The sequence below is a fragment of the Olea europaea genome, chromosome 6, assembly GCF_002742605.1.
Source record: "Olea europaea var. sylvestris chromosome 6, O_europaea_v1, whole genome shotgun sequence".
NCBI classification, from domain to species: domain Eukaryota; kingdom Viridiplantae; phylum Streptophyta; class Magnoliopsida; order Lamiales; family Oleaceae; genus Olea; species Olea europaea.
This window is the reverse complement of record NC_036242.1, coordinates 14,699,220-14,710,669: the sequence shown is the minus strand read 5'-3', so window position 1 is coordinate 14,710,669 and position 11,450 is coordinate 14,699,220. Positions and strand designations below refer to the sequence as shown.

Here is an 11,450-nt window from a genome sequence, read left to right as displayed (position 1 = left end):
AGCCAAGCTCCAATTTTTCGGCTTGGGCCAAAAAAAGCTCGATCCCTTTTTATCTAAGCCATGCCCGCGTTGTGAACTTTGGCTCACAGCTCAACTCGACTCATTTACATCCCTAAAAAAGCTTGAAAATCTAATAGAAAGTATTGAGCTAATGACTATCTACTGAGAGAATGGAGTATTGGAAACTCGTAATAGTAATTAATGGTACCTACTTAAAAATAAATTACGGCGGGACAGTAGTTGCATATTGTAAGCAAGATGCCAAGCAACAAGTAACTGGTTGAACTTGAAGAAACCAGACTGATGCAAATAATTGAAATATTCTTTTGAAACAACACCCCAACTGGAAGACCAAGAAAAGAGGCTGCAGCAAATCCCCAGGCATTACAATTTGTAATATTAATGCAAGGACATCCCTTGCCGAAATTAAGTTATTAACCCATCTTACACCTCATAACTCAGCGACGTGAGACTGAGTTGAGAACAAATCTACAGCACCTGGCCAGAAACCCTCCACTAGAGATCAATGTGTTACCAGTGTTCCAAATATTAAATGTCAAGAACTAAAGGTTAGACCGAGAGACTCATTTGCACAAATTTAATAGGTTAGCGACTTCCAGTGCAATTTCATCATAAGAGATTACAGATTCATATGCATTTTCCAACCCATTCAATAACACTAATCATCTCAATGACATTTGTCAATGGACAAAACCTGCTGAATAACAATTCCTTGATTAAAGGATAACTAAAAATCAGAACATCTCAGGAGCAAAAAGCAAACCACAATAGATCCAAATTTTATAATGCATAGATGAACATGTCGACAAAAGAGCAAGTGAAAAGTGTGTTTTTAACAACAAAGAGCCTAACCAAGCCAAATTTTAGTTCAATGGAAGTAGAATAGAAAACAACTATCAGGCCAATAAATAGTTTCGAAGATCAAGAAACAGATAATACTGCAGCGGAAAAACTGACCACTCCTCTATTCTTTGCTACAACATTCACCAGCAGCATATTGACATTTGATGCCAGCAGATTACTGCACAATAGATTATGTTGTTGTTACTTAATATATCCAATTCAAATACATATAAATCAAAACAGCAGACCACAAATATCGACAAAGGGAAAAATCTGACAGATGATCCAAGAAATGAAAAGACTAGGTCAATAATCAAGGTGTTGCACAAATGCAAATGTACAGTGGTCAATGACACATTTGTGCAAAATATATGAAAAAAATTATTAGCAGGTAAAAAGATTTTTGCCATCAAATCTGTACACATATCTACCTGAGGTGGTTGTTGAGGGGGCGGCTGGTAGTTTCCATATCCTTGGTAGCCTGCATAGTACAAGTTTGGATCCTGAGCTCCTGGTGCGTATCCATAAGTTTCATATCCAGGTGCATATCCATAATATCCACCATTGGACTGGTTTTGATCAACCTGAGGCTCAAAAATTTGAATAGAAGAATAGTGTAACAATCAGCATAACTGAGAACCAATAACCCATTGCTAAAATTAGAAAACATACAAATGGGATGAAACGTACTTGTTTGTTTGAAGGACTACGTCCCCATGAGAGTCTAATGCTTTGTCCTCCCAACTGGGTTCCATTTAACATTCGTAGAGCTTCCTCAGCACAGCTTCTGTTATAACAGATGCGGAGAGCATTACAAATCCTTCACACTGATTTCTTGGTGTTTAAATTATGTGTAATGGGGAGGGGGAAGGTAGAGTTGTAATCTTCAGGTTACCTGTCAACAAATTGAACGAATCCACATCGTTTGCCTACTGGTATTTTTACATGAAGTAGCTGTCCAAATTGACCAAAAACCTGCCTTAGATGCTCATCCGTGATATTAGAGTCCAAATTACCAACAAATATCTGCAACCAAAAACTAAATTAGACACCAAATATGAGATAAAAGTCATACAAATTATTGTAAATAAAGTTACTCACAGTTGTGTTAGTGAGGTCATCCTCACCCTGAGTTCCTTGAAAAGTTTGGTATGAACCTGCAAATACACAGTAAGTGTGGGTGAGGGGAATGTTCAAAAAAAAAAAAAAATGTGGGTGAGGGGAATGTAAAAAAAAAAAAAAAAAAAAAGAAAGAAGGGGGGAGAGGAGCAGCAGATTGGTGGTGGTAGTTTAATCCAAGAGAGCAGAAATCAAAACAGCGCAATACAGGATATAAAATTTCGGAAATGCCAAAAATATGAACATGGAGGTCATCAAACCACAGTTCATACCGACAAAAGCCAATCTCACGAGGATGCAAACGAAAAGGGACCTTGAAAACAAAATCTGAGATGCTGCCTTGAATCTATCTCAAACATAAAGTAAAATCCCAAATGCTGCCAGCTTAGACCAGAGGGAAGATCGCATACACATTTAAATTTTAAAAAAAAAAATGAAGAAGGAGAAGAAGAAGAAAAAGAGAGAGAGAGAGAGAGAATTATAGGCAAAACTGAGATGGGAGCTGCCCATTCGGTCAATTTTGTGAGAATAAAAAATGTTGATGAGAATCCACATCAACGTGTTTGGGTAACCTTAAGACATTAAAATCCAAGGCCTCTTTCTCATGCTGTGTTCATTTTTCCTATTTCCTGTTATGATCCCATGCTATGAAGATGCTAGATAATGCAACTTTTAAGAGGATTTTAATATAGTGCAAAACCCATGGCCTCTTTCTAGTGTTGTGTTTATATTTCCCATATTTGGTGTGTAGAAAACATCCAAGTACAGAAAGAATATCAGGGATGGAAATTGTGATTGATTAGACATCTTGTAATTTAGGATAATTGGTTGATTATTTTACTTCCTTACTAGGCAGATTATTTTTCCTTTTTGCTTCCAACTAGTGTATTACAAATTGATCGTTTTATTACTGGAATTATCATCAATACATAGAAATTCACTCCAACATTGTCTTCATGATATCAGAGCTAGGTATCCCAACCTAGAAGACATTATGGAAGAATTTCCTTCCACCAACCAGGAATCCACAACTTCTATAACTTCCCAATTCGAAGCAGAAGCCAATTCCTCATTCGGCTCCAATGGAATCGAAAACTCCTCGTTCCAACTCACAGTGGAGAAACTAAATGGAAGGAACTTTTGAAAGTGGCCCCAATCCATAAAAGTAGTGATCGATGGAAAGGGGAAATTAGGATACCTGAACAACGATACAAAGAGGCCAACCAATGCAAAGCTTCTGACAACGTGGAATTCTGAAAATTCCATGATAACGGCATGGCTCATGAATTCCATTAAACCCTCCACTGGAAAAACGTATCTCTTTCTCCACACCGCAAAAGATGTCTGGGAGGCTATAAAAGAGACATACGCCAACTGAAGATTCTTCGCACATCTTTGAAAAAAGACTCAGCTATGGCAAACGAAGCAAGGCACAAGGGATATTACAGATTACTACATGGAGATGGTCTCTCTTTGGCAAGAATCGGACCTTAGCAGCTATGAAGAATGGAAGTGCCCAAAAGATATAGTTCTGTATAAGAAAAAGCAAGAGAACAAGAGAGTACATGAGTTCCTTGCGGGTCTGAATTGGGAACTCGACGACATCCGAGGCCAAATATTAGGTCGGTGACCACTGCCTCCCACTCATGTTCTTTAAGGTTCAACGTGAAGAGGCACGCCAACAAGTGATAATGGAGAGCTCTGGAGACACGTCTGCCTTAGCCACAAGTAGGTCTCAAAATTTGAGAAGTAATTGGCCAAGAAACAAGGTACCAGGTACCTGGTTTTTTAAGGTAAATGGGCCTGCTTAGACTGGACTTGTTAAGTTACATCGGTCTGCAGGATTTGGGAAAGCTGGATTTGGAGGAAGAAATGTAGGCCTATCATCAACATGAAGTGCTGATGGATCCAAACCAAAATTGCGGTGATGACACTGGTGTAGGGATGGCTAAAAGAACCCGTCAAACCCAATACCCGCTAAATCGGGTATTTGGGTCAGGGAAGGGGAGGGAGACTTCGCCCAGGGACGAGTACGGACAACAAGGGCCCGCCATACCCTGTTTAATTTTTGTTTAGAGAATTCAATACATTTAATGAAAAATTCCACGAAATTTCATTCATTCTAATTGAAGATGGCAATGAAATATGATGAACAATAAAAGCCTTAGTTTACCAAACATATTTAAACAATTTAACTTATAAAAATCAATATTAAATTTTAAAAATTAACAAATATAATATTGTCTTCATTTAATGAATGGGGACAATAAAATAAATTATTAAAAAACGTAAACAAGGCAAGGGCAACCCGCCCCCCCTAAATGGCTAACAGGATTAAAATCACCCAACTAGGTGGGGGAGGTTGCCCCGACCTCGACGCGCCACGTTGTCATTCCTACCCTAGTGTAAACACTATCATAGTTCGAGAAATAAAGAAGATATTGGGAAATTCATGAAAAATCCACTGATTGGAAACCAAGAAAAAATACTAGGAACAGAGGGTACACCAAGCCGAAACAAGTAATCAAATTTCTAGTGGTGCTTTCAATTCGAAACAACTGGAGAAACTTCTCCAAATGTTCTCAAGCCTTCAAACACGTGGTCAACAGTCCCCTAAAGGTCCTTCCCGTTCTCTCGCTCACAAAGGTACTTTCTTAGAGACTTAAGCACTTCCTTACAATCTAAAACCAACTGGATTATAGATTCCAATCCGTCCGATCACATAATAGACTCATATCACCTATTCTCTTCATACACAACCTATGCAGGAAACATTAAAGTAAAAAATTGGCAATGACTCACTCTCATCTGTTGCAGAAAAAGGGATTGTTCGAATCTATGAGTCAATAACACTAAAATCTGTACTTCAAATTTGTCCTATAATTTGTTATCTGTCAGTCAAATGACCAAAAATTCTAATTGTTCTGCTAATCTCTTTCCGTCTTAATGGATCTTTCAGGACCTTTCATCAAGAAAAACAATTGGCAATGCTTAGGAGTTTGAGGGACCATACTACTTTGAGAAAGCTGATATAAGTAAACCAAGTCATCTTTTAGACTGTAATGGAATAGTGAACTTTTGTTATGACACAACAGATTGGGACATCCTAGCTTGAAGTACTTGAAAGATGTATTACCTTCCATTTTCATTAATAAAACATTCAATGCGAAAGTTGTGAATTTGCAAAATATAAGCATACATCCTTTTCCGCTTCCACATACAAGCCATCTAAACCAATCGCCATAATTTACAGTGATTTAGGGTCCTTCCCCCTACCCTAACCGTACCTAAACAAAATAGTTTGTCACAATTATAGACAGCCACACTCGAGTATGTTGGGTTTGCCTCCTAGAAGAAAAAACAGATGTCCACTTTGTATTCATAAATTTCCACTATGATTCAAACCCAATTTTAAACGCTACTCCAAATCCTACACGCTAACAATGACACTAAATACTTCAATATTACATTACAAGACTATCTAAAAAAACATGTTAATAGTCCACCAAAGCTCGTGTCAACTCCCCCAACAGAATGGGATTGCTGAACGAAAAAATAGACACTCGAAGTTGTCTGTACTTTAATATTCACTATAAATATGCCAAAAACATTCTGCTTCTGCATATCTCATCAATCGAATACCTAGCCGAACACTCTCATTCGACTCATCCATACAAAGACTCCAAAAACACTTCTTGACTTCTCACGTCAATTCAAATCTACCTCTCAGAGTGTTTGGTAGTACTACTATTGTACATGTCAACTCCAATCTTCGAAATAAACTTGAACCACGTGCAATTAAATGTGTTTATTGGATACTCACCTACACAAAAAGGCTACAAGTGCTGTGACCCGTCCAATCAAAAATTCTATGTCAGCCTCGACGTAACCATATTCGAAAACACGCCTTACTTAAAAAATCCTCATTTTCAGGGGGAGAATATAAGTGAAGATCGGTTCTCAAATCACGAATTCTTAAATGTTGACCTTCCACGTCGAAACTAATACATACAAAGCCTGTCAACCAACCTTCTAATGCACCATATACAGGAAGAAACTTGAATTTAGGGGGAGATGATGGAAAACATAGTGACAGAGAGATTAATTTACTCAATAAATCCAAAATCAAAATATAAGGAAACTCTTACACCTGAGGTACCAAGAGAGTTGGAATTGGTGATAGGACCTAAGGAGAACCCCATCCAATGAATCTTCAGATCTTGATCTACCTACTGCTTTTTAGAAAACAAACCCGATCACGTACACTCTGTCCTATTTCAAAATTTATATCTTATAATGCTCTATCTATGAAGTTCCGTACTTTCACTGCTAACCTTGATAAAACAGAAACCCCAAGAAACATTTAGGAAGCCTTGGAATCACCCAAATGGAAAGTAGTGATGGAAGAAATGAATGCTTTGGAGAAAAATAAAATTTGGGAAGCGGCAAACCTATTGAAAGGAAAGAAACATGTATGCTGCAAACGGGTTTTTAATGTAAAGTACAAGGCAGATGTGACAATAGAGTACTATAAAGCACGTCTAGCTGCGAAATGATACATTCAAACCTATAGCATCAACCACATAGAAACATTTGGACCCGTGGCAAAACTCAATATAGTTCGAGTTCTCGTCATTAGGAATACATCTAGACTAACCACTTCAATAGCTAGACATTAAGAATGCTTTTCTTAATGGGAAACTAGAAGAAGTCTTCATGATAACACCATTGAGCTTCACCAACAGAAATGAGGAAAATCAAGTGTGTAAATTGTAGAAATCTCTATATGGGCCCAAAAAGTCACCTAAAGCGTGCTTTAATATATTTGCAAAGGCATTAAAAAGTCAAGGATACAAGCAAAAGCAGTCAAACCACACCTAACAATTCAAAAATGGGACAAAGACTATCCTAATTGTATATTTGGATGATATAATCATAATAGGGGAAAACATAACTGAAATGGAAATATTAAAGAGGTGTCTAAGAGCTGATTTTGAGGTAAAAGACCTAAGACAAATGAGATACTTTTAGAGATGGAAGTTGCAAGATTAAAGGCGGTGGTAGCAAGATCAAAGAAAGGTGTGAGTGTTTTCCAAAGGAAATACATTTTCCACCTTTTAATCAAAACTGGCATGCTAGGATACAAACCAAGGGACACCCCTATTGAGCTAGGAAAGCTATCAAAGGACACAAAACTCAGTGAAAATAGACGGATATCAAAGACTAGTTGGGAAGTTAATATATTTCTCACACAAACCTGACATAGCTTTCGCAATCAACGTGGTACGTATATACATTCTTCCAAAGAGGCTCACTTGGAAGCAGTATATAAAATCCTAGGAAAGGACTGTTTTTAGAGAAAAATAAACGAAAAGTAGAAATATTCACTGACGTGGTCTGGGTTGGATCAACAGAAGGTAGGAGGTCTACTTCAATGTACTGTACCTTTGTATGGAGAAATTTGGTAACTTGGAGAAGTAAAAAAAAAAAAAAAAGGAATGTAGTGGCATAAAGCAGCGAATAAGCTGAATTTAGAACAATTGCACAAGGAATATGTAAAGTATTATGAATAAAAAAACTCTTGGAAGAACTGAAAGTTGGAGTGGAATTTTCAATTAAACTCTACTGTGACAACAAAGCAACGATCAACATTTCTCTCAATCCAATGCAGCATTATAGAACCAAACATGTAGAAGTAGACAAACACTTTATCAAGGAAATAGTGGATGAAGGAATTATTTGTATGACATGTTTTGACAAAAGAGCAAACGACACATCTTCACCAAAGGGTTATCCAAACAAGTCTTTGACGATTTCAACCGCAAGTTGAACTTGGTCAACATCTATTTTCCAACTTGAGAACTCGTAGAAAACGTCCAAGTATGGAAAGAATATCAAGGATGGAAATTGTGATTAATTAGAGATTTTGTATTTTAGGATAATTGGTTGATTATTTTATTTCCTTACTCGGGCAGATTATTTTTCCTTTTTGCTTCCAACTAGTTTATTATAAATTGATTGTATTATTGCTAAAATTATCATCAATACACAGAAATTCACCCCAACGTTGTCTTCATGGTGCAATCCCATGTAATGGCACTCCTACATCAATAGTATTTTAATAAAAGGAGTTTTTTGTAGGATAACGTTGCATGTACCAAACAGCAAACAATGCTCTAGAGTTCAGATGCACATGTACACACGCATCTGACATAGTGAAGAAGCATACTTGTAGTTGATAGAGGCGGCCAGTTTCAATAATATACTACAAATACAAATACAAATACAAATACCAAAAAAAAATAAAAAAAATTGTATCAGTGCCCTTCTATATTTGGTCTTTGTACGCAAAATAGAGTAAACCCATATATCTGCACCAGTGAAGCTGATATGCACAAGTGTCAACAAACCACTATTGGTCCTAATGATAAAATATGATAGAAGGAAAAACGAGATATGACATGACAAAAGATACTGCAAATGAAACAACAAAGACAACGTGAAGAACATATTACACATTGGTTACATAAAACACCGAAAACTGCATGCCGTATGCAGCTTCAACTTCCACCTAAACTTTGATCATCGCCCACTGTCCACGGTGAGCTTTCTTTCACAAGAGAAAATTCGATGGTAAGTGTAGGAAACCAAAATGACATTGGAATAAAGCAATTTTAATCAAATGTTAATGGCAGAATGGAAGCAGCGCACGGAGTTATTGAGTAATTCTAGCGGCCGAAATTTAAATACGAAAATAAAATATGGCTGGAAATAAATTTAGTTTGACTGAAAGCTGAGAAAGTAAAGGAACTGGCTGAGGAAAATAACTGAAAATAGTAGCATAATTAACGCCACAGGGAGCCAAAAGTAAGAAACATTAAATTAAACTGACCTAGACAAAACCAGGCACTAAAAGGGTTATCATTTCAGCCGAATTAGCTCCAGGCCCCTATATGATAAGTCTCCTGACATCCTGCTTTGAGACAACCGGAGTTTTATGAGATTGTGCAAATTTTAAATTTCAAAACCGAAAACTTTTAAAGAACTTGAAGGAAATGGAGCCATAAGCTGTGGTTATCTTCAAGAATTCAAGAGAAAAACTGAAAGGAAGCAAACTTAACAGCATTGTTCAACTGACATCGACTCTCGAAAGTACCTCTAAAACAAAAAGGCAGCCAATGCATTTAAACAGTCATATTCAGGAATCAGATCACATCATATAAAAAAAAGACCAAATTCAGCAAGTGTCAGTTTGATGTTCTAATGGCCATCTCATTGTTAACAAGCATACCACAAGGAGGAAGGGTAAAGCATACCTTTAGTCTGACCACCCACTTTTTGTTTGTTAGCAGCTGGGCCAACTCGCATGGGCCTGGTCGAACAATACCTTCCATTCATCTCGGTCATGGCATGTAGTTGCTCACTTTCATCACCAAACCTCACAAATCCATAGCCCTTTGTGCGTCCAGTTATCTTATCCGTAACAACCTTTGCACCCTTGACTGAGGAGTAACTGGCCCTAAAAGTTTCTTGAAGCATGTAATCAGTTACATCAGCTGCCAAGTCTCCAACAAAAATTGTGTATTCAGGAGTATCATCATGCTTTTCACCCGCTCCCATAGATGCCCAGTTCAACCTGAATGTTTTCTCAGAATTTGGCATCTGAGTGCCATTGTATGTCATCAGATTCCTCTCTGCAGCAGCATGACTAACAAACTCGATAAAGCCATAACCTTCTGATTGGCCAGTTTGCTTGTTGCGGATGACTTTAGCAGAGACCACCTGAGGAAATATATATGAAATTAGGTTTAAACAAAACCATGAGCAAAACCTCAATAATAAGATCGATGGGGAGCAAAATAGTAGCAAGTAAACCATGGGGCTTTTGAGCATCACCACCACTCGAATTCCCTCTTTCAGCTCGAAATAGCAACAAAAACACACTAATGGACCCCAATTATCCATTGACACCCACCCCCCAAGAAAAAAGGCAGTGAGGGGGAAGTTATGACTACAGTATTGCACTCATTGCATACACCAAATAATTGAAGGGAGTCTTCACCAATGCAACCGACTCATAAGACAAAAGCAGTGTTATCTTGAACATAATCATTTTCAACTTAAACCAGCAAATTACTAGTTACAGAGAGATTCAAGAATACAAAGAGGTCACCAAATTCCCTTTTTCAGTTTGAAATAACAGCAACACACACAGATGACTCCAGCTATACATAGACACACACGCCCCAAGAAAAAAAAAGGCGGTTAGGGGGAAGTTAAGACTGCATTATTGCACTCATAGCATACACCAAAAAAATTGGAGAGAGTCTGCACCAATGCAATTGACTCGTAAGTCACAAGCAGCGTTACCTTGAAAAAAATCATTATCAACTTAAACCAGCACATTACTAGCTACTGCGAGATTCAAGAATAGAGCTCACCAAATAAAGAACAAGGCGACACAATTCACAATTAATGATTGAAATGGAAATCGAAACATGCAAAAAAAATTGAGTTCACCCACCATAAAACAGAATCTAAATCATATTGCAAGAGTGTAAAGCAGTTCTATCTCCGCGTAGATATACCTCGCCAGTCAAAGCAAAACAACTGTATATGTACTGCTCGTCCATCCAGTACTGCAGATCTCCAATCCAGAGGCTCCGGGTACCGTCATCGGCTGGAGCCTGAGCCGCAGGCGAGACTCCGTACTGCTGAGGCTGAGGCTGAGGCTGAGGCTGTGGCTGTTGTGTCGGCGCAGCCTGTGGTGGTTGCTGGTAGTAGTACCCCGCCGTCGCCGCCGGCTGTTGTGGTGGCGGTACCTGGTACTGCGTTTGTTGCGGCTGCTGTGGCATCCACTGCTGGGGCCTGTACTGAGGAGGCGGAGCCATCGGTGATGGAATCATAGAGTTTGATGGCTGCATCGTCGTCGGAACCCTAGATTTCTATAGAGGAGAGACAAGGGGCTGTAAGTTGAACCTAGATGATAAGAGAGAGAAGGGAGACTTTTAAATGCTTCCGCACTGCACGCTTGGCTTAGTCCCCATTTTTTCAAAGGATAAATTCACGTGTATAGAATAACTTTTTATAGAATGTTGTCAGAATAATCTTATGGTGTGAGGTTTATCATAAAAAAAAAAATTGTCGAAAAATACTCTACCCCCCTCTCTATGTGTGTATTCTAACAACATTTTGTGAAAATTTCTTCTGTACATCAAGCATGACTCTTTTTCCAAATTAAATTTGGTGGAATAGTATTTTTTTTAAATGAATGGTTGAAAAGAGGTAAAAAAAATTTGATTTACATAAAATATAAATATAGGAGAGAAAAATGAAATTTAATTTAATAGATACCAAACGAGAACTTAATTTCTAAACGGTATCACCACAAAATTTACTTGTTACATCATATTATAATTAAGGTAATTGACGCAAAACGTCCCTATCTTTCAGCTTAATTATGGAAA

At 37.8% G+C, this 11,450-nt stretch overlaps 1 protein-coding gene across 1 annotated transcript; it reads right to left on the bottom strand.

Annotated features, from left to right (window-relative positions):
- Window positions 1-769: 769 nt before the first annotated feature.
- LOC111395963 (polyadenylate-binding protein RBP45-like) lies at window positions 770-11,033 on the bottom strand. The gene is made up of 7 exons (XM_023022202.1): window positions 10,572-11,033; window positions 9,300-9,765; window positions 1,966-2,021; window positions 1,760-1,890; window positions 1,555-1,651; window positions 1,296-1,448; window positions 770-1,042 (listed from the first exon to the last, which is right to left on the bottom strand). Exons 1-7 carry the CDS (start codon window positions 10,905-10,907, stop codon window positions 1,040-1,042), a joined length of 1,242 nt encoding a protein of 413 aa, XP_022877970.1. The 5' UTR covers window positions 10,908-11,033; the 3' UTR covers window positions 770-1,039.
- Window positions 11,034-11,450: the final 417 nt, after the last annotated feature.

Bases quoted from the DNA above. Each gene is read 5' to 3' on its own strand.
- LOC111395963 (XM_023022202.1), bottom strand. From the start codon at position 10,907: ATGCAGCCATCAAACTCTATGATTCCATCACCGATGGCTCCGCCTCCT. The intron at 9,766-10,571 runs GTATATCTACGC...ATATTTCCTCAG, and splicing joins GTTTTGCTTTGACTGGCGAG to GTGGTCTCTGCTAAAGTCAT. The intron at 1,891-1,965 runs GTGAGTAACTTT...TTTTGGTTGCAG, and splicing joins ATGACCTCACTAACACAACT to ATATTTGTTGGTAATTTGGA.